The 24,010-nt window shown below is 46.3% G+C and overlaps 1 protein-coding gene across 3 annotated transcripts in view; it reads left to right on the top strand.

Moving 5' to 3' along the window:
- Positions 1 to 24,010, top strand: part of DLGAP5 (DLG associated protein 5) — a 220,224-nt gene that overhangs the window by 149,173 nt on the left and 47,041 nt on the right. For all 3 annotated transcript variants that reach the window (XM_030214158.1, XM_030214159.1, XM_030214156.1), the window contains exons 15-16: positions 2,065 to 2,272; positions 10,574 to 10,640. In XM_030214158.1, coding sequence (XP_030070018.1) covers positions 2,065 to 2,272; positions 10,574 to 10,640 — 275 coding nt within the window. The remainder of the gene's footprint in view (positions 1 to 2,064; positions 2,273 to 10,573; positions 10,641 to 24,010) is intronic.

Raw genomic sequence — 24,010 nt, 5'->3', positions numbered from 1 at the left:
TAATAGATTTTCCAAATGTTAACATCCATAGTTATCCCAGTATGTTTATGATACTGTATTGTAAAATTATACTTATGCATTATTGTTATGTATCCTATACTGTTTGTTGTAAGCCACATTGAACTCAAACTTGTTTGGGATAATGAGATATAAATGTACGCCTTATGTTCTGTTTCTCAATATTCAGTAAAGACTTCTAAAAATTAAAAAAAATAAAAAAATCTTACTGACTCATTGAGCCTTTTATGCAGGCATTTCCAGAATACCTAGCTGGGATGCTTAATCTCTATATCCTCACGCATTCCCCCCCCCCCCCCCCCCCCCCACACACACACTTTGTCAAACCAAGAGTCCACTTTAAATAGGTATATAAGTACATACATAAGTAATGCCACACTGGGAAAAGACCAAGGGTCCATCCAGCCCAGCATCCTGTCCACGACAGCGGCCAATCCAGGTAAAGGGCACCTGGCGAGCTTCCCAAATGTACAAACATTCTATACATGTTATTGCTGGAATTGTGGATTTTTCCCAAGTCCATTTAGTGGTGGTTTATGGACTTGTTCTTTAGGAAACCGTCTAACCCCTTTTTAAACTCTGCTAAGCTAACCGCCTTCACCACGTTCTCTGGCAACGAATTCCAGAGTTTATGCTTTGGGTGAAGAAACGTTTTCTCCGATTTGTTTTAAATTTGCTACACTGTAGTTTCATCACATGCCCCCTAGTCCTAGTATTTTTGGAAAGCGTGAACTCACGCTTCACATTCACCTGTTCCACTCCACTCATTATTTTATATACCTCTATCATGTCTCCCCTCAGCCGTCTCTTCTCCTAGCTGAAAAGCCCTAGCCTCCTTAGTCTTTCTTTCTTAGGGAAGTCGTCCCATCCCTGCTATCATTTTAGTCGCCCTTCGCTGCACCTTTTCCAATTCTACTATATCTTCCTTGAGATGCAGCGACCAGAATTGAAAACAATATTCAAGGTGCGGTCGCACCATGGAGCGATACAATGGCATTATAACATCCTCACACCTGTTTTCCATACCTTTCCTAATAATACCCAACATTCTATTCGCTTTCCTAGCCGCAGCAGCACACTGAGCAGAAGGTTTCAGTGTATTATCGATGACGACACCCAGATCCCTTTCTTGGTCCATAACTCCTAACGTGGAACCTTGCATGACGTAGCTATAATTTGGGTTCTTTTTTCCCCACATGCAACACCTTGCACTTGCTCACATTAAACATCTGCCATTTAGCCTCCCAGTCTCGTAAGGTCTTTCTGTAATTTTTCACAATCCACTCGCGAGTTAACGACTTTGAATACCTGTGTGACATCAGCAAATACTCAATTGGGATTTATTAATTTAAAACTTTTTTTTTTTTAATCCTGAATTATCAGTATTGATATTTGTCACACTATATTCAGGTCTCTATAAATTTTAATCTACCATAATATATCACCATGCTGTTCAACAAAAAGAATTAAAAACCAATTCTAATAAAGTGGTTGTGCTTGGACAATAATTGTGATCTTCGCCACCACCTGTCACTGTTATCTATCATTGCACAAGTCCTCCAGCTGGTCTTTTTTTTTTTTTTTTTTGTGTGTGTATGTGGAAGGTGCTTCATTTATGATCACATAGTAGACTCATATCAGGAATTTTAAAGCAAACTTGAAAAAACAGTATTTACTCAGTTGTTACTATATTTGGTTTTTCTCAAGCTTTAGGTATAGCCTGCCAATTGAATGCTTGGTGTGTTTACTGCTGAGCAAGCATGGAGTTGCTGTTTAAGTCTGGTTGATTTTTTTTTTTTTAATTCTTCCTTTTTTAATTATCCATGCTATTTTTGTTGTTGTTGCTTATAAGTTGTATCTTGACTAAATACGTCATTTGACATCACGACAGTACTTGTACCTTTTTAGTTGCATAGATTTAGCAATGCTAAATTCCACCTTCTGTTAACTTCCAAATATTTAGAGCTTTGTGAATCATGTAATACTCAAGTTCAATTTTGTAATGCTCAAAAAGAAATGTAATGGATAACTGTCACATGTTTTCAGGGTCCTCCTCCAAAATGCGTTTCAGTGCCTCATCCCAAAGGGCAACTCCAAAGTCCATCTTGAAAACGTTAAGCCAAAGTAAAATGGTGTCAATTCATGCTGCAGAACGAGCTGCAAAGACAGAGAAGAATATCGGTGCTTTACAAGTACCTGAAGAACTGCTGTCTTCAGCCAGAAAAGTCCTGTTTGGCAATACTGTTGAACCAAGGTAACGATGCATTGTTTTAGACCACACCCTGTTAACACTGTTCATGAAATATTTGATACATTTTAATTAGGTGGCCTCATAAAAAGAAAAATAATCTTCATGACTGACCAAAACGGAGACCATTAACATTGATTCCTTTTTAATCTAGTGTGTGAGTGTTCAGACAGCAGTATAGGGCTCTCATGTAATATGTTGTAAACCGGTACCCTCGGGCGGCATTTCATTTGGAATAGATATAAGTCAGAAGAGGGTACAGGAAGGCATAGGGGGAGGGGGGGAAGGGGGGGCTAGTGGGAGGGGGAGGGGAGGACAAGCATGGGAGGGGGAGGGGAGCAATCATAGGAGGAATGTACTCAATGGTTAGATACTACAGTGTTAGTTGAGGTTATTTGCGGTATGTTTTATGATGTAAAACTGAAAGTGTAGTTCTGGTTTCTGCAATTTATAAACTGAGTCCTATGTATATAAGAAGTTGTGATTTGTAAGAGGGAAGATGGGGGGGAGGGGGGAGAAAATAGAAGAAAAGTTTGATGGTAGACAGTTTCTTTCTGTTTAAGAAGATCACGCATCTACATCTTGTAATATAAATTTGCTTGTTAGTTGGAAATGTGTGCTTATTTACTATCAATAAAAAACGTTGGAACATAATCTAGTGTGTGAGTAGAAAAGGGTGTGGTTATTGGCAGATTTGGAAGCTAGCACTACTCATATGGTAAATGCTAAGTTTCCAACAATTTCTACAGTTCTTACATCTCAAATATCTGTATGTGGATTGTCTTAACTTGAGCAATCCTGGTGTCCTGAACTGCACTTGCATTTTGAAAAATTTGAACCATCTAAGAAAAGCACATAATGGTTGAACTTAAAGATTTGCTCACCAGAGGTTTTGATAGTAATCTAGTTGGTTATCTAAAATTTGTTGGATTATTATTTAAACCCTGCATTTCATGGTGTGTGTTTTAAATACTGGCTGCAATATTTAAAGTATTTTACAATATATTACATGCCACTATCTATAGAAGTGGCAGTGCTGAATATACATAGACAGCAGTGACCATTACTGCTATACAGATAGTGGTATTCAGCTTCTATCCATACAGCTAAGCAGTTAATTTAGGCTAGCCTTTTTGCTATCCAAAGTTAAACCATTAGTTATAAGGATATAGCTGTAGCGTTAGGTAAAACAGATTTTGTATATTATATGGTGGTCATTCAAATCCAATTCAAATGGGTACCCCTATAATCTCCCCCCCCCCCCCCCCCCAAAAAAAAAAAAAAAATCCAAACAAAAAGGGTAGTTCAATGGATGTTGGCAACAAGAGTAGCAAAACTAAACAGTTCAATTTATCAAAAAAACTACTACTCTTAACAAATCAAAACAAACTAGGGCTTTATCAGCCAGTTTCACTGATCAAGATGCTGTATTTTGCAAAAATACTAGCATTTTAGCTCAAAGTTGAGTAATCCGATTTGGTTCTTTCCAAATGGGTGGAAAAACTAGATGTGTAGAAAAATGATAGCAGAGAAAAACCTACCAGTCTGACCATCCAAATAGCCCAGCCTCTCCCTTCCTATGAGCTGTCACATGCTTTGTTCAATTCCTTGCCTCCATTACCTCTTCTACTGGGAAGATGTTTTATGAATCTATTACCCTTTCTATAAAGAAATTGGTTTTTTTTGTTTTTTTTATATTACTCCTAAGTCTACACCTTTCTCTGTGGACAAGTAGACCTTTGTATTCTCATATGTGGGTGATGTCATCTGTCTGAGCACAGTGCAGACACTGTCTAGTGAGTATTAGAAATTTCTAGCAGCGTCCTACCATGCATATGCTGGTGGCTTCCCACCCAACACATGAGCTTGGATCCTCAGCCCCAGTTTGCCCTCTGCCCCTATTTTTGTATCAAAATTGAGAGGTTTTAATTTGCCTATGTTTTTTTTTTTTTTCTGATGTTTTGGAATACCTTCAGTGGCTTCAAGAGGTGCGTCCAGTGTAATCGGGTGATTTCGATAATGGACCTACACTCATGGTGCATCAGGCACCTTGGGCCTAACCATGAGCCTAACTCTTGTTCTCTCTCTCTAAAAATGCAGCTGAGGACACCGAGGAGCCAAAAGGTTTCTCCTGTTGGGCCTACTGTGCCCTCTAAGACAGTGTATTGACATTTTGACACTGGAAGAATAGACTGGTTACGAAGGCTTCTACGTCCACTGGAAATGCACCAGCATTGAGAGAGTCTCTACCTGTGTTGACCGTCATGCGCTGAGAGTCGGCCCTGGGACCTGTCAGCATTGGACCCGACCACCGAGGACACGTACAGATTCAACGATGTAATTGAAGGACCACGATACTCAGCCCAAGAAGCACAAGCATCAGTCCTCTTCGCAAGGTGCCAGGAACACCAGGGCATCAACATCCCTGATACCTAAGAGCCCTCCCCTTCTTTGGTAGAGGTGCCAGTTCCCCAGGTCCCCCCCCCCCCCCCCACCCCCTTATCAGACTGCCTCTTCACTGGCTCTGCTGCCTTTGCTGATTCCTTCCCTTGAGTAGTCCAAGCTATGCTTGGGGAGTAGCTGGTGTAAATGCTGCAGCAACTGCTTGGGCATTGAAGGTGCTTACACCAGCAGCGGGTCAGCCACACCTCCCTGAGGCTGTGTATGTGCAGATGTCTTCAACACCGGCACCTCGAAGGGTGTTTGTCTTGACCGCATACGATGCTGCTCTCAATGTCGAGAGAGGAATCTTCCCTAGAGTCGGAGATTAGGACTGTACCTCAACACTCTTCAGGGTGAGGGCATGGTTCCTGTGAACCGAGGCAGACACAAACTCTGATTGGGACAGCATCAGAGGAGGACCCATGTTACTTCTCTGAGGACGTATTCCTTCTGATGAGGGTCTCTTTCACCGGATTTGTAAAGGAGATGGCTCTGGCCACCCCATTTAAGTTGGAAACAGAGGAAGAGCCCAGGGTGGAGATGTTGGCTGTCCTATACTGAGTCTCTGCTTAAGGAAGGGGTCACAGTACATTAGCACTGATGAGGAATTGGGAATCTCTGCTCTCAGTGCAGGTGGCACCAAAGAAGGTGGATACACAGTATCACACCCAGAAGGTTCCTGGATTTGAAAGGTCCCAATTGCTATAGCACTCTCTGGTGGTCAAATCCACCCTCAAGCTTGAAGCTCCCGGATTCATGCCTCTGTGCCCCCAGGTAGGGAGGCCAGAACTCCTGGATTCATTTGAGAGGAAAACGTTTCAGGTCTTGATGTTCATTGCCTGCATCCAGCCCTATACAAGCCTGTACTTGCAGTCCCTGGTCCACAATACACTGTCTGGTGGATTCTCTCCTGCAGGAGCAGGCTGCTGAGCTTTGCCAGCTGTCCAAGAAGCAGCTGGAGTGTAGGAAATATATGGCCAGAGGGGCTTATGATTCTTAATGTGGCATCCAGACTCTCCTTCATGGCTGTGGGGATGCGCTGGCTCTCATAACTGCATGTTTCTGACCTGGAACTGATGGTTCAGGAGAGGTTAGTGGACATTCCATAACAAGGGGACAACTTAAAGTAGAAGTCATCAAGAAACACACGGATACTATCCAATCAGTATCTCGGCACCCTCCACTTCATGGAGGTTTTCCATTGCACCTAGGCAGCGCCCCTATTGCTCTGAGGCATTTTACCTGCTGCCTCCTGCTCTACGAAGCAGTCCCTAGGCTGATAACCCCCGTCTTCAGAAGTTCCAGCTGGCACCTCAGTCAAAGTTGGAGGCGAGCTTTTGACTGGCTGCAGGAAAACCACTACCAGTACCACGTATTGCCCTTTGACCTCATGTCAGCTCCCAAAGTATTCACCAAATGTTTAATGGTGGTAGAGGCATATCTATGTAGGCTGGGAGTGTATGTTTCCCTTTCTGGACAGTTGGCTGGTCAAGAGACATCACAGGAAGGGGGGTGTCAGTCCATATGCCTGTCTATTCAGGTGTTGGGAGTTACTAGGATTCATTATAAATTACCCAAAGTCCCACCTACTCCCGTTTTAGCAATTGGAGTACATAGGAGTCCTGCTAGATATGTAGCAGGTGCAGACTTTTCTTCCCCAAACCAGAGCAGACACTTTATCAACGCTCGCCTTGCAGGTCCGTTCCAGCAAGTAGGTCGCAGCTTGGCAAATGTTGAGATTTATGGGTCACATTGCTTTAATAGTGCAGGTCACTCCCTTGGCACGTCTGCACTTGAGAGAAGCTCAGTGGACCCTAACTTCACAGTGGTCTTGGGTGAATGGGAACCTAGCAGGTGTCATCCAAATTCCTACAGAATTGACTTGTACACTTCTCTGGTGGACAGTTGGGATGACTTTAACTCTGGGACTGCCATTCCAAATTCCACCACCTCAGAAGATGCTAAGAAGAGATGCATCTAACCTGGGCTGGGGAGCTCGTGTAGATGACTTCACACCCAAGGTGTACTTGGTCTTCTCAGGAAACAGATCTTCATACCAATCTCCTTGAGCTGCGGTCCATTTGGAACTCTCTAAAGGCTTGCAGAGATTGGCTGCTCAACCAATTTATTCTCATCCAAACAGACAACCAGGTTGTAGTGTTTTATGTGAACAAGCAGGGGGGTACAGAATCCTAACCCTTGTAGGCTGTCGTGGGGATGTGGCAGTGGGCTGTCCTTCACAGGATGGACCTCCAAGCCACATAACTTCCAAGAAAGAACAACTGCCTGGCAGATAGCATAGCCTGCATGATCAGAGTGGGGCACCCCCCTCGTTGCCTCTTTTTGCCATTCATCTCAACAACAAAGTCCCCAGATCTTCTCGAGGCTCAGATCACATGGCAAATGAGCATCAGATTCCATTCTCCTGCACTGGGGGAGGGTCTCTTGTATACATATCCTCCAATACCTCTCATAGCGAAGACTTTGCTGAAACTTGAGCTGGATCAAGGAACTATGATCCTAATCTCGTCCTACCGGCCGAGGCAGATATGGTTCCCTTTTCTGTAGTTATCCTCTGAAGATCTGTAAATTTGGACTGTTTTCCGACCCTCATGGGTCTCTTCTGCATCCCAAACTCCAATCCATTACCCTCATGGCTTGGATGTTGAGAGCCTAGAATTTGAAACCTTGGGCTTGCCAGAGGATGTCTCCTGTGTCTTGCTGGCGTCCAGAAAAGACTCCACTAGAGCGTGTTACTCATTTAAGTGGAAGAGGTTTGCTGTCTGGTGTGAATTAGCTTGAATACCTCCTTCACCTCTCTGCGTCTGTTGTGAAAACCAACTCTGTAAGGGTTCATCTTAGTGCGGTTAGTGCTTACCATCACTGTGTGGGAGGTAAGCTCATCTCTGTACAGCCTCATTTTTTGCTTCATGAGAAGTTTACTTTTGACAAATTCCCCCCCCCCCCCCCCCCCCCAGTCAAACCTCCACCTGTGTCATGGGATCTCAATGTTGTCCTCATCCAACTGATGAAGGCTCCTTTTGAGCCACTTGATTCCTGTCATCTGAAGTTTTTGACCTGGGAAGTTGTGTTTCTGGTGGCAGCCACTTAAGCTCGCAGGGTCAGTGAGCTTCAGGCCCTAGTTACTGATCTTTCCACAACAGAGTAGTTCTTTCCAATCATACAAAGTTTCTGCCCAAGGTAGTGTCAGAATTTCTTCTTTGTCAATTGTCCTGACAACATTTTTTACAAAACCTCATGTCCATTCTGGCAAGTGTGCGCTGCATACTTTGGATTGCAAGCAAGCCTTAACCTTCCATCTGGAGAGGACTAAAGCCCATAGACGGTCCACCCAGCTTTCTGTTGCCTTTGACCCAAACTGGATGAGGGTAACTGTCGGCAAATATACAATTTCCAATTGGCTAGAAGATTGCATTGCCTTTACTTATGCCCAGGCTGGGCTGACTCTAGAGGGTCATGTCAAGGCTCATAATGTCTGAGCTGTGGCTACATCGGTAGCTCACTTGAGGTCAGCTTCCATTGGGGAGATTTGCAAAGTTGCGACAATCATCTGTCCACACATTCACGTTTCATTACTGCCTTAAGCAGGATACCTGACGTGACAGCCTGTTTAGTCAGGCAGTTTGGCAGAATTTGTTTGGAGTCTAGAATCCAACTCCACCCCTCTAGGCTCAGTTTTGTTCTGTTCTAGGTTGCACCTCCACCAGTAGTCTTCAAATTGTTTCAGGTTGATTGAGTACAGGCCTCAACATTTCGAATCCCTGTTGTCCTAGCATTGTTTTCGGTGAGCCTGGCAGATAGGGATTCCCATATGTGAGAATAAAATGGCCTGCTTGTCCTTGGAGAAAGCAAAGTTACTCGCCTGTAGCAGGTGTTCTCTGAGGACAGCAGGCCAAGTATTCTCACATGCCCTCCCACTTCCCTTTGGAGTTGTATTCTGTAGCTTTTTACTATGAGTTTGTACGTTGGGTAGGAAGGTACCAGCACATGTTTGGTGGGATGCTGCTTGAAATTTCTACAACTTGCTACTCAGCATCCACACTGGGCATAGTCAGATGATATTACTCGCATTTGAGAATACTTGGCTTGCTATCCTTGGAGAACACCTGCTACACTTGACTTTTCCCCTTCATGACAACCTTGGTTTAGAGCCTCCTTTCCATTAAAAAGGCTTGACTTGTCTACATTTATACCTTTGAGGTATGAAATGTCTCTTTCCTTATACATGCCAAAGACTACTTCAGACAAATAGGCTACTTTCACTTGACAATAGGAAATGACAAAAATAAACTCTGGGCTGGTGCTCCAGTCTCCTTTTTAGTATTTCTCTGAATCCTACAGGTGTGGACTGGTGCAACAGAATTGTTAGACTCTGGGGCAGTGGCCTCCACAGCATCTTCTCTTGGTGGAGCTCTGCTTGGGTTGTTTCAATGGACACAGAGGAGTTCCAGCTATCCTATCGGAGGGGATGTTTTATTCTAGAGGGAAGAACATGAAACCCCTGTTTCAAGTGATCTCTTCTTAGTCATAGAGGCTCTAAGCTCCCCCTTCGGCCTATCTATAAATTTGCCTTTGGAGGGTAGTATATCCCTTCTGCCTGTATTCAGGCTCATCAGTTTAGCTATAGGAAGTCTCAGGTGAGAACAGGAACTGCCATATTCAAATTTGGTGAGGGTCCCTCTTGTAAAATTCCCAGGTCCTTCCTAATTTGTACAGGCTTCTTTTTGGCTATGAATGGGTCACAAAAAATGACAAGTGATCCTGATCTCCAGAGGAGTCAAGAAGGCAACTATCTTGGGCTGCATCAGCAACTGTTTTTAAGTACCAGTCTGATTCTTTTGAGGGTTCATAGGCATAGTCCAGATCTTTCTAGATAATAGAACAGAGACCTTGTCTCCACTGAATTCCTTCTAACCACTTAAAGCTTGATTTTTCAGGCCTGGAGAGTTCCTACTTTGGGCACAATCCATGTATTCCTGTCACCCAGTGTACACTGTCTAGACTGGTTAGGCCTGCCATGGATTATTAAGAAGGTGAAATTTAAACTTGTTAATTTTCCTTTCCTTTTGAGTCATGCCAGTCCAGCCCAGAACACACCTAGGGAAGTCGTCGTAATCTAGAATAAAAGTGACAAGTACTGTTGCCCATTTTGAAATTATTTGGGACTAATTATAGTATACCCTTGGTTTTGAGTCTTCTCATCTGTAGGTTAGTGACCAAGGAATGATGTTTTTGCTGCATCAGATTTGGTTTTGATGGCATTTTGGAAGCTCAAACACAATTTTGTTCTGGTGGGTTTTATCCTGGGTTACTAACTTTAATATAGGTGTACTGAATAACTGATGGCAGCACCCAACTCACACTAAGGGGTGTGAAGTCAGTTCTGCGCTCCTGTCTCCATTTAGGTGAAGGTCATGGATTTCATATACTGCCTTTCTGTGGTACAACCAAAGCAGTTTACATTTATATGCTAGCAGGGGGGATATAACTGACTTGTCTGGATGGTCTGGCAGGACTACACGAAAGGAAATTAAACAATAAGTTTTAAAACTCCCTCCTCTTTTTTTTTTTTTTTTTTTTTTTTTTTTTTTTTAAACTAGGCACAGCTGAAGACTAGATTTTGAATACAATATAGCAATTACATGTTTACCTAATAAGTTATGCTAGAAAGAATAGTTGAAATTGGTTAATGTTCCCACATTCATAATGTTAAAGCAACCAGTCAATATCTATGAATAGATTAAACGTTTCTCCACCACCAGGAAATGTCCCTAAAGGAGGGCCTCACTGTTTGACTGGAGGACTGTACTGTACAAAGTTAGTGTGTATTCTGCTTGGTTTTAGTGCCACTACAACTGAAGATGAGGACTGTCCAATGGTGGAAGATACAGAACTTGTAACAGCAAGCAATGTGAGTTTTCCCATATTTAAGTCTACTGATTAAAACAATCTCAATACAAATAAGTCACTTTTTGGATAAACACTGCTTTCTCTAGTACTCTCGCACCTTTGGTGAAATGTCTTATTATCCTTCTTTTCAGTTGTTGTGCCTTTCCTTTGCTTGTAACATTTGATTCAATGGGAAAGGACCCATTAATAATACCTGTGGGGCAAAAACAGATTTGATGTTTGTTTTTGTACACTTCTCAAATTAGCTAGAAAATACACAATTTGCAATTTATAAACACGTAACATTTTTCTTGGCAGTTAATGAAGATATGCAAAGTACTATGAAAGTTTTTTAAGTATAGAACTGAATTGGCTAGGAATAGTATTTCGTACTGAAAATTTTGAAGTTTGTCATGAGTTGGAGGACTCATGGTATGGAGTGTCTCACTAGATCCACTTCAAACTTTTTAATGAAAGTTAAAGGCCATTAGACAGTACAGGTCAACAGGCTACAATATCTGACTATCCTCATTGATTTGGCATGAAAGGGAAACATACCAGTTGGATCAGGATTAAGTATATTCTGTCTGCTATATGGCACGTGCACATGTAAAAAGATTGATACATTTGGTTTTCTTTGATAATTGGATGGGTCTCCCTGTCATTGTGGATTAGTGTTATCTGGGCATTTATTCTTTTCCATTTTCCTTTGCAAAACTAGGGATTATAAACAGTGTCTGCATGTGTTTGGGCAAAGCTTACAAAAAGCAAACTGATTTTTAAATAGTACCTCCAAAGAATGTTGTTGTGTGTGTTTTTTTTTTTTTTAAAACCTTATCACCAGAATGATTAGTTTTTGAGAGTACCACTTACAGCAGTTAGGCTTTCAAACTTTCAATATTATCATACAACCAATCTCAATAGAAGCATGTATATTGTACACACTACATTCAGATACTGTACCCTAAGGCAGTATTTCCCAAGTCCAGTCCTGGAGTACCTCTTGCCAGTCATGTTTTTAGGATATCCACAATGAATACATATGAAATAGATTTCCATACGCTGCCTCCATTATGTGCAAATCTCTTTCATGCAAGGGGGTACTCCAGGACCGGATTTGGGAAACACTGCCCTAGGGTTCTGATATTTATAAATCATGGAGGAAAAGACTTCAGCTTTGTCTGTGCTTATTTAATAATCTGCTTATATGCATCCAGCTACACCATCATCAGTCTTAAACCTCCACATCCTCAATTTTGTATTTATTTATTTGTTGCATTTGTACTCCACTATGGCTTTGTCTTCTCTGATTGCCTCTTTTACCCCTTGGTCATCTAGTGGTCTAACTGATTCTTTTGCTGGCTTCTTGCTTTTAATATACCTTAAAAAAAAATGTTTACTATATGTGTTTGCCTCCAACGCAATCTTTTTAGTCTTAGTTTAGGGCATTGTGTTTGTAGTGATCACTGACTTGACAGAAGATTTTACATTTTCATTTTAGCGTACTTAGCAATATTGACATTAATGGCTCCTAAGGAAGTAAAACAAAGCCATTTAAAAATCTAAGTCACCTCATTTGTAGTAGTATAATGCTCTATAAATGAATGTAGGACAGTGGAGGTTTTTGGACTGATGGTTTAGTCAGATGCATGTAAACAGATTATTAAATAAGCACAAAGAAAGCTGAAATCTTTTCCAGGATTTATAAATATCAGTACCTTAGGGTACAGTAACTTAACTGTATGCACTGTGTACAATATACAGACGTGTATTGAGGTTGGTTGTGAGAATACTACTTGCCATAGATTGTGGTGATTTCTAGATTCTTACTACTTTTGTATTATATGAAATTTAGTAGATGCTGATTTTCAAAATGTCTTCTGATATGATTTTTAATGTACAGAAATAGTTTAAAAATCTACAGAAAGACTATTTCTAGAACTTGTTGCAAACTTCATACCTAAAGTGAATAGGAGTGCTCCGATGACAAGCAGGTCAATATTCTCACAGTTGGGTGATGTCATTCAGTTGAGCTGTCTAGCAAGAAGTTTTTTTGTTTTTCCGTGGAGCACGGAGGAGGTGTCTTCAGTTTCCCCACAGCATTCTTTTTCTTGTTTTGCAGTGCCTTCCCATGCAGATATTTTTCCCTCATTATTGCTTTAATTTCACCTTTCCATATCATCAAGCTGATCAATCCATAGACTGGTGGGTTGTGTCCATCTACCAGCAGGTGGAGATAGAGAGCAAACTTTTGCCTCCCTATATGTGGTCATGTGCTGCCGGAAACTCCTCAGTATGTTCTCTATCTCAGCAGGTGGTGGTCACACACAGCAGCAGCTCTGGCTAGGCCTCCAAGCCTAATCCTTAGGTTTTGTTGAGGCCTGGGGTTGAGGGCTCTTTTGAGCAAGTGCAAACCTGGTGGTGCCAGGTCCCTCCTTTTCTCCCCCCTCCCGCTGGCTCCGTTAAAAAAAAAAAAAAAAAATTTTAAACGTCCTTAAAGGCGTTTATTTCGACGTTTATTTAAACGTTCATTGCAGCTACTCACTGGGACACCAGTTCGTTACAGCTCGGAGCGGCAAGCAGGTAATTTTACCTTTTTATAGTGGGCAGGGGGTTCCCCGATTCTTCTCCTCGTGGCATATGGCGTCGGAGGGCGAGGGCGCAAATCGCTCCCCGGATCGCTGGAGCGCTTCTAGAGGGGTGCGGGGGTTTTACATCCTGATTCGCCCTTGATGGGTGACAGTTTAGTGACCGATGAATGTCCCGGTCCTTCCTCCGGCGTGGCGGTTTTTCCCGCCATAAACGCCCATCCCCCGCTCCTCGCCTCCGCCATCTTGGCCGGCCACGCGGCTCGGACGGCTTCTTCGTGGGCCGCCCTTGAGGTTGGAGACATTAATGCCATGAACGCCCTTAATTTGGGCGACGGCACAAAGCGGCTAAAGTTAAGCGCCGTTCTTCCCGCGCGGCTCCTTCACGGAGTGTCGCGCCGGACGCCATTTTGGATGCGCAGCATGTCTCTCCCCCGCTCTTGCGAGCGCCGGTTGAGGGTGCGTCTAGGGCTGTTGCCCAGGCTGCGGAAGTGCACAGTCTGGGGGGTTTCTCCCCCGAGTTTGTTTTGCTGCTGCATCAGGCTTTCCTCATGCAAAACGCTGCCCCTGCTCCCTCGTCTGGTAAAGAGGTTGAGGTTCCCAGAGGTAACGCCCTCGGGTTGATTCCCAGGCCTTGGAGGACTTTGTCTCCTCCGATGTAGATGAGGGCAGCGTGTCTGAGGTCTCCCAACGGTCCTTTGCGGATTCCTTAGAGGAGATAGATCCCCGCTCGGATGGAGCGGATGACCCCTCTGCAGCGCGGCTTTTTAGCCCAGAGGATTTGCCCAACCTGTTGTTACAGGCCATGGACACTTTGAAGATTTCCTCTCCGGAGGACGTCTCTCCCTCAGCCCCTGTTGGCTCTGCCATTATGCTGGGGACGAAGCGCCCGCCTAGAACCTTCCACGTGCATGATGCCATGCACACCTTAATTTCGGCTCAATGGGATGTCCCGGAAGCGAGCCTCAAAGTGGCTAGGGCTATGTCCCGCCTCTATCCTTTGCCTGAAAGTGAACGTGAGGCCTATCTGTGGCCTACCGTGGATTCTTTAATCACTGCGGTGACTAAGAAAACGGCTTTGCCGGTGGAAGGTGGCACGGCCCTAAAGGACGCCCAAGACAGAAGATTGGAGGCGGCCTTAAGGTCGTCCTTTGAGGCGACTGCTTTAAGTTTGCAGGCCTCGGTTTGCGGTTCCTATGTGGCCAGGGCGTGCCTGACTATGGTGCAGCGGGCTTCCCCCTTGGATCATTCCTTGAGGGCTGATTGGCCGGCCCTGGAATCGGGCCTAGCCTATTTGGCAGACTTGCTGTATGATGTCTTGAGAGCCTCAGCTAAAGGCATGGCTCAGACAGTCTCTGCGCGGCGGTGGCTTTGGCTGAAACATTGGTCTGCTGACCACGCCTCTAAATCCCGCCTGGCTAGATTGCCTTTTAAAGGCAAGCTGCTCTTTGGGGTCGAGCTGGACAAAATCGTGACCGATCTCGGCACGTCTAAGGGCAAGAAATTACCAGAGGTCAGGGCTCGGGCTAGTACTCGTCTCGGTACCTTCAGAGGACAGTTGCAGGAAGCCCGTCGGTACCGCCCGGGCAAGCGGGCTCCTCTGCCCCTTCTTCCTTCAAGAGGAATTTCTCCCCCAAGCAGCATTCTTTTCGCAGAGACCGCCGTCCCGGAGGTGCTCCCTCCGGTCCTCCCCCAGGGTCTCGTACCCGATGACGGGGCCTTGGTCCACGCCCCAGTGCAGATTGGAGGACGGCTGTCCTCGTTTCTGGGCGAGTGGACCACAATAACTTCAGACGCGTGGGTGCTGGAAGTCATCAGAGACGGCTACAAGCTAGAGTTCTGCCGACCCTTAAAAGCGGGTTCGTACTCTCTCCCTGCAAGTCTCCGGTCAAAGCTGTGGCAGTGCAGCAGACCTTGGACAATCTGATCCGCCTGGGCGCGGTCGTTCCGGTGCCAGAAAGTCAGCTTGGCAAGGGACGTTACTCCATTTACTTGGTGGTACCAAAGAAAGGAGGTTCTGTCCGGCCTATCCTCGACCTCAAGGGGTCAATCGGGCCTTGAAAGTGCGGCACTTTCGCATGGAGACTCTCCGCTCTGTTATAGCGGCAGTGAAGGCAGGAGAGTTCCTGGCATCCTTGGGCATCAAGGAAGCGTACCTGCATATTCCCATCTGGCCTCCTCTTCAACGCTTTCTGCAGTCCTGGGACGACACTTCCAGTTCAGAGCCCTCCCATTCGGGTTGGCTACTGCTCCGCGGACCTTTTCCAAAGTAATGGTGGTCATCGCGGCCTTCCTACGAAAGGAAGGGGTACAAGTCCATCCTTATCTGGACGACTGGTTGATCCGAGCCCCCTCTTATGCAGAGTGCGGCAAGCTGTGAACCGGGTAGTTGCTCTTTTGAGCTCCCTGGGATGGATCATCAACTGAGAGAAGAGCCAGCTGCGCCCGACTCAGTCCCTGGAGTACCTGGGAGTTCGATTCGACACCCAAGTGGGCAGAGTGTTCCTGCCAGACAATCGAATTGTCAAACTTCAGGCTCAAGTGGACCAGTTCCTAGTAGCCTCTCCTCCTCGGGATTGGGACTATGTGCAGCTGTTGGGCTCTATGACGGCCATGATGGAAGTAGTGCCCTGGGCCAGGGCTCATATGAGACCACTTCAACAATCTTTGCTGCGGCGCTGGACTCCGATGTCGGAGGATTATGCTGTGCGCCTTCCCTTGGACCCAGCAGTGCGCAAGGCGCTGAGCTGGTGGAGCTGCGGGAATGCCTCTGGTGACCCCAGAGTGGATTGTCGTCACGACGGACGCCTCTTTATCGGGCTGGGGAGCCCACTACTTGGGAAGGACAGCGCAGGGGCTCTGGTTTCCTGCAGAGGCAAAGTGGTCTATCAACCTCCTGGAACTCAGAGCCATTCGGTTGGCGCTTTTGGAGTTCATCCCGGTACTGGTGTTGAAGCCTGTACGGGTCCTGTCAGACAATGCCACGGCTGTGGTCTATGTCAACCGCCAGGGAGGTACCAAGAGCGCCCCTCTAGCCAAGGAGGCTATGAATCTTTGCCAGTGGGCGGAAGCGAACCTGGAGCAGCTTTCAGCGGCCCACATTGCCGGAGTCATGAATGTCAAGGCGGTCTTTCTCAGTCGCCATACCTTGGAGCCCGGAGACTGGCAACTATCTGCTCAGGCGTTCTTGGACATCACGAAGCGCTGGGGCCAGCCGAGCCTAGTTCTGATGGCGTCATCGGCCAATTGCCAAGTGCCGCGCTTTTTCAGCAGAGGACGGGACCCTCGATCCCTGGGAGTAGATGCTCTTCTCCAACAGTGGCCGACACAAGAGCTCCTCTATGTGTTCCCGCCCTGGCCCATGTTGGGCAGGGTGCTAGACCGGGTGGCAAAGCATCCCGGCAGGGTAATCCGGGTGGGTCCGGATTGGCCCAGACGTCCCTGGTATGCGGACTTGATCAGGCTCTCAGTCGACGATCCTCTGCGGCTGTCAGTGGAGCAGGGCCTGTTACATCAGGGTCCCGTGGTGATGGAGGATCCCTCCCCCTTTGGCCTTACGGCCTGGCTATTGAGCGGCAGCGTCTGAGGAAGAAGGGCTTCTCAGACAAGGTCATCGCCACTATGCTAAGAGCGAGGAAGCGCTCTACTTCTACTGCTTACGCCAGGGTTTGGCGTATGTTTGCAGCGTGGTGTGAAGCAGGCTCACTTTCTCCCTTCACTGCTCCAATTTCTTCAGTGTTGGCGTTCCTGCAAGAAGGTCTGGAGAAAGGCCTGTTGCTCAGTTCCCTTAAAGTCCAGGTAGCGGCTCTGGCTTGCATCAGGGGCTGCCTGAAGGGTGCTTCCCTGGCTTCGCAGCCAGATGTGGGGCGCTTTCTCAAGGGAGTTAATCACCTGCGCCCTCCTCTGCACTCAGTGGTGCCTGCGTGGAATCTCAACCTGGTGCTAAGAGCGTTGCAGAAGCCGCCTTTTGAACCCTTGTCAAGGGCATCTCTGAAAGACCTGACGTTGAAAGCAGTCTTTTTGGTGGCTATCACTTCAACCAGAAGAGTTTCCGAGCTCCAGGCGCTCTCATGTCGAGAGCCTTTTCTGCAGTTCACTGAGGCAGGAGTGACTATTCGCACAGTGCCTTCCTTTCTGCCCAAGATTGTTTCTCGCTTCCATGTGAATCAGCAGCTCTGTCTCCCTTCCTTTCGTAGGGAGGACTACCCAGAGGAGTACTCTGCTCTTAAATATCTGGATGTGAGGCGAGTCATCATCAGATACTTGGAAGTGACCAATGATTTCCGGAAATCGGATCATCTATTTGTCCTGTTTGCAGGTCCTCGTAAGGGTCTGCAGGCTGCTAAGCCTACAGTGGCAAGATGGGTCAAGGAAGCCATTGCAGCGGCTTATGTGGCCGCAAGGAAGGTGCCGCCTATCCAGCTGAAGGCTCACTCCACGAGAGCTCAGGCGGCCTCGATGGCAGAGGCCGGATCCGTCTCCTTGGAAGAGATATGCAAGGCGGCAACTTGGGCTTCGGCTCATACATTCTCCAAGCATTACCGTTTGACGGTGGCTGCACGGGCGGAGGCCCGGTTTGGAGCTTCAGTGTTGAGGTCAGGGATTTCAATGTCCCGCCCTGGGTGAGTACTGCTTCGGTACATCCCACCAGTCTATGGATTGATCAGCTTGATGATATGGAAGGTAAAATTATGTATAATCATACCTGATAATTTTCTTTCCATTAATCATAGCTGATCAATCCATAGCCCCTCCCAGATATCTGTACTGTTTTTATTCTGGTTGCATTTCAGGTTCAAGGTTAGTCTTCAGTTACTTCAGAAAGACTTCGTGTTCAAGTTTTTTCACTTGGATTCTTCAAGAGTTGAGACGAGTTTGTGTTACAGTGAGCTGCTGCATTCCTCTCCCCTCCGTTTTACGGGGCTGGATTGAGATTTAAATTCTGCCGGCACTCCCTCCCGCTTCGTGCGGCTGTAGGGCAGCTTTGTACCCCTCCCGCTTCGGCGGTGTTAGGGTCAGTCAGCTCCTGTTGCGGTTGCAGGATAAGCCAGATCCCCCCGCATCGGCGGGTGTGGTGTCCCTCCCCCGCTCCGCGGGGATGAGCTGGACGGATTCCCCTCCCCCACTTGTGTGGGGATGAGCTGGGTTAATTCCCCTCCCCCGTTTCGGCGGTGGTGAGCTGGGCAGAGTGTCCCTTCGTGGGTGTAATTCTCTAAGTGCTGAGTCCTGCGGATGGAGCTTTGATATCGACATACTGAGGAGTTTCCGGCAGCACATGACCACATATAGGGAGGCAAAAGTTTGCTCTCTATCTCCACCTGCTGGTAGATGGACACAACCCACCAGTCTATGGATTGATCAGCTATGATTAATGGAAAGAAAATTATCAGGTATGATTATACATAATTTTACCTTTGTTGTTTTCCCTCTTCTTAGAAAACCTGATGGGCAGAAAACACTTTTTTTCTTTTTTTTTTCATGGGTCGATAGGCCTACTTATGCCTGAGCACCAACTTCAGTTTGGGCTTTGCCCCTTTTTGTAGCTCACAATTGAGGAATGTAATTTGGTCATGATTCTTTTCTCAATGTCCAAGACGACTCCTAGTGGCTTGAAACATTGCATCCAATGTAATCTGGTGATTCAGTAGCAGATCCGCACTCTTGGTGCATTGGGTCCCTTGGATCTAACCATGACCCTAACTCTTGTTCTCTCTGTTTAAAAATGCAGCTGAGGACACACAGGGTGCATTGGATCCAACAGGAGAGTGTTTTTGGCTCCTCAAAGGCCAATCCATGACATTGGCACCAGATGGCTAAGACTTCAACAATCACTGGGAGTGCACCGGCATTGAGGTGGTCTCCACCTCTCAACATTGGGTGCTGAACGTAGGCCCCAGGACTGGTCAGCATCCGACCCAACATAGAGGGCGCGTACGGGTTCAACTTAGTCATTGTCCATTGATGGACAGCAATGCCAAGTGTTGGGGGAAGCTTAGGGAGTATCAAGTCCTCTTCATACAGTGTCAATAGCTCTATGGCATCAGCATCGCCAGCACCCAAGAAGCGCCAGTACTGGACGGAGTTCTACCCTTCTTTGATAAAGATGCCAGTGTGCAAGTCTCGAGCTTCCAGTTTGGCACCAACATCTTCTCCAGGCTCCCCCGCCTTTACCAATACCTTCCTTTGAGCAGTACCAAACCATACTTGGGGAGGCGCTGGTGAAGATACTGCAGTTGCAGTCCACTTGGGCATAGAGGGTTCTTGCGCCAAGTGTGGATAAGCCCTACATTCTGAGGCTCCATCCATGCCTATGGAGAGATCTTCGATGTCAGTGCCTTGAAGGATGACCTACTGGTAGGGAGGCTGAGTAATTTTTGTTTTTTTTTTTCCATCAAAGGTAGTCCCTTATATCCTCTGACCAGTGGGTTCTTCAAATACAGTCTTGGTTACTCACTACATTAGCATCAGTTTACAAAATTGCCCACAGAGAGCATCCTACATCAGCATAAGCAGGTGCTTGTAGAGGAAATCTCCGCCCTTCTACAGGCTAGTGTGGTTGAACCTGTGCCACCAGAGGAAGAAGGAAAAGGATTCTATGCCATATACTACTTTGTACCCAAGAAAACGGAAGCATTTCGTTCCATCCTAAACCTTAGGGCTCTGAACAAATTTGGTCAAACAAAAGTTCTGGATGATTTCCCTTCTCATCCTTCTCCCCTTGATTCAGGAACAAGATTGGCTATGCTGTCTGGAATTAAAAAACGCCTATACCTACATACTTCCCAGTCACAGCAGATATCTTGGATTTCAAATAGGGAAACAGCACTACCAGTACCATGTTACTACTACTGCTACTTATTTCTATAGCGCCTACTAGACATACACAGCACTTTACACTGGACATCAAGAGACAGTCCCTGCTCAACAGAGCTTACAATCTAATTAGGACGGACAAAGAGGACAAATAAGAGATAAGGGAATTACTAAGATGGGAATGATAAAACACGGGTATGCGTTCTGCCGTTTTGGCCTCATGTCAGCTTCCAGAGTGTTCACCAAGTGTCTAATGGTAGTAGCAGAGTTTTTATGCAGACCAGGAATCTGTTTCCTAATCTGGACAATTGGCTGATCAAGAGCACATTGTAGGAAGGAGCAATAGAGTCGATGCGCCTAATTATTCAGGTGTTAGAGCTCCTAGGATTCATGATAAACTACCCCAAATCCCACCTACTCCCAGTTCAGTGATTTTAGAGTACAGAAGAGCCCGAGTAGATACATTGCAGGCTCAGGCTTTCCTTCAACTGAGAGCAGAGATCTTGATAACTTGCCGTGCTGGTCCAAAGCAGCAAACAGATCACAGCTCGATGAATGTTGAGATTGAGCCACCTGATCTTGAAAGTGCGTGTCACTCCCATGGCACGTCTCCATTTGAGAGAGGCACAGTGGACTCTAGCTTCCCAGTAATCTCAGACAACTGGGAACCTAGCGGATATCATCTAAATTCTTCCAGAGTTGACCCATGCATTTCTCTGATGAACAATTGGGGAAAATTTGACTGTGGGACCACCATTCCAGATTTTACCCCCCTCAGAAGGTTCTAACAGATGGATAACTTGAAATGGGGAGCTCATGTAGATTGGCTTCACACCCAGGGATCAAGGTCTGCTCAGGAAAATACTTACCTTATCAACTTCCTCAAGCTCTGGGCCATTTGGAATACTAAATGCTTTCACAGATCGGCTACAAAGCTAAATTTATTCTCATTCAAATGAACAACCAGGTTGCAATGTTCTGTGCGAACAAGCACGGGGGTACGGGATCCTACCCCTTGTGGCAGTGGGCCCTTCTATATGGAATGGTCCTTCAAGCCACTTACCTGACTGGCAAGGAGAACAGCCTGGCGGACAGACTGAGCAGGTTTTGCAGCTGCACAAGTAGTCTTTCAACATGGGCATAGCCCGCAAGAGATTCTGAGTGTGGATCGTTCCCTCGGTGGATCTTTTTGCCACTCATATCAACAACAAAGTCCCCCATTTCTTTTAACAGGCTCAGATCACATGGCCAACTAGCATTCGATGCCTGTCTCCTATGCTGGGGGGAGGGTCTTTTATGTGTGTATCCTCCAATTCCTCTCATAGAGAAGACGTTGCTGAAACGCGGACAAGATTAAGGAACTATGATCCTACTTGCCCCTTATTGGCCAAGAAAGATCTGGTTCCCTCTTCTGGAGCTATCCTACAAAGATCAGTGCACTGCTTTCTGACCCTTATTGCCCTTGTTGTGCAGAATGAAGGAACCCATCTGCATCCCAACCTCCATTCTGTGGCCCTCACTGCTTGGATGTCGAGAGCATAGAATTCGAGTTCTTAGATTTGTCTGAGGGTGTCTCTCTCACTTCTTCTTGCTGGCTTCCAGAAAAGACTCCACAAAGAGATATTACTCTTCTCTTCTCTTTTTTTTTTTTTTTTTTTTTTTTTAAAGTGGAGAATACTTGCAATGTGGTGTGAGGGCAAGACCTGAGATCCCCTTGCCCTATACAAAACTGCTTGAATACCTCCTGCACCTCTGAGTCTGGTTTAAAAATCAATTTGGTAAGGATTCATCTCTGTGCAATCAGTTCATATCATCAACATGTTGGCGGTAAGCCCATCTCTGTACAGTCTCTAGTTCAGGCTTCTCCAACCTGTGGCCCAAAACCTGGCAGAAGCTTGGTGGAAACAGATTCCTCCAGTGGGATTCTTGCTTTCCTGCTGTGACTCATTTAACCTCTAGTTTTAGCTGTGCAGTAGCAGAAGTTCGAGTTTGGTCCCATGGTTTAAGTTTCACGAGACTTGATACTGTGACACCAGCCTGAACCTCTGGTGCCATGTGGCTTAAGCTTATGGTTAGAGTCGCAGGAAGGAAGTAGTGATCCCACTGGAGGAATTTGCAGGGGAAGAGAACTCATTTACATTGAAGCACTAAATAATAAGGCTGCTAACAATCTATGGATCTCATTTGAGAAACCTAATTATGACTCCATCCGTTACATGATAAAACTTGCTTCAGCCCATTGTATGATGGACATATGCCCCAACTATGTTATGAAAGAACCTCTCGCCACCTTCATTGAGCATATCACAACCTTTATGTTCACCAAAGGTCTTTACCCTAAAGACAATACCATACTGACCCCTAACCTAAAAACCTCAAAACGTAGCAAAACCGATGTTAAGAACTACAGACTGATCGTAAAAATCATGGAAGGAATTGTTGTCAAGCAACTAACGGACTATTTACATAAGTTTTTTTATTCTCCATTAATCCTAGTTGGGCTTTAGGCCAGAATGCAGCACAGAAACCATCCTAACAAACTGACAGCAAACATTAGGAAAGAGATCAGCAAAGGGAGGAAGATATTATTTCTATAATTCAACATGTCATCTACTTTTGATATGGTAGATCATCAAATTCTACTTAGGCTTCTGGATAAGATGGGGAATGGTACTTAACTGGTTCTGTATATTATGGGTACTACTATTACTACTACTTATCATTTCTATAGTGCTAGTTCTCCGAGGACAAGCAGGCTGCTTGTTCTCACATGTGGGTCAGCGGCCCCAGGCACTTAAAGATTTTCTAGTAAAATCCAGAAGCTTTGTGACAATCCGTAGGATGCGAGGCGGACACACCGCGCATGCGTGCCCATCTTCCCGCCCGCGCGTGTCCGTTCCCACCTTAGTTTTTTCTTTTCCGCGGCGGAGAGTGGCTGCTTGTGGTCCCTCTCGCTCAGGTCCTCAGGGAAAAACTTTGGCGTTTTAGCGGTTCTTCTCGCTTTTTTCGTGGTTTCCGTCGCCTCTTTCCCCTTTTTTCTTTTCCGGTTATATATATATTTTTTAAAAAACCCTCTCTCCTTAGTATTTTGCCTAGTTTTCTTTTGTTTCCGTTGCGGCCAGCTTGGGCCACCCGTCCGCGGTCCCCCTTTTTTCTCTTTATGCCCTTTACTTGGCACAATCGAGCTGTTCGATTTTGCTGCCGCGACTTTTTCGCTCATGTCATCGAAGCCTCCCAGTGACTTCAAGAAGTGTGCTCGGTGCCAGCGGTTGATCTCGGGCACTGATCCACTCTCCTGGTGCATCCAATGCCTTGGGCCCGACCATCGCCCAGACGCTTGCAAGTTATGTCTTAGCTTGAAAAAGCGGACACAGGTGTCGAAGAGGTCTTCGGGACCGTCTTTTCGGAGCTCCAACTGATTTCCTCAGCATCGACGTTGACATTGGTACCGAGGTCGGCGTCATCGATATTAGCACCAGGGATGGCATCGACATCGGGCGCGTAGGTAATGGCTGTCCGAACTTCACCTTTAGCTGGGAGCAGTGAGCTGTCTAGTGGGTCTCCACCAGTCTCGAAGGCACCTGCTGGGCAGGTCCACTGGGACCGACCGATTGTCGGACCTGACCCCGAGGAGGCGTGTGGATTCCACGTCCTCCTTGTCGGTACCGAGTACTGGTGACATGCTTTGGGCGAAGGCTAAGAAGCATCGGCACCGGTCTCCTTTGAGGCACGGTACCAGGAGCTCTGGGATGTTGAAGGATTCAGCACCCGGAAAGTGTCGACGCCGGGAGGAGTGCTCTCCCTCCATACAAGAGGTGTTGCTGCATAGATCTCCGGATAGCCCGTTACCGCCTCCCAGGCCTCCACAGATTCTGACATGGACTCCTGCACCAGCCTCTCAACCTTCCTCAATGGCGACTGGAGGAGAGCATCCGAGCCATTCTTCCAGGCCTTCCTGAAGGGCTGCTGCAGCGCTCTGTTCCAGTGCCGG

This window comes from Microcaecilia unicolor, chromosome 9 (genome assembly GCF_901765095.1).
Source record: "Microcaecilia unicolor chromosome 9, aMicUni1.1, whole genome shotgun sequence".
Lineage (NCBI taxonomy): Eukaryota > Metazoa > Chordata > Amphibia > Gymnophiona > Siphonopidae > Microcaecilia > Microcaecilia unicolor.
This window is presented reverse-complemented; position numbering and strand designations above follow the sequence as displayed.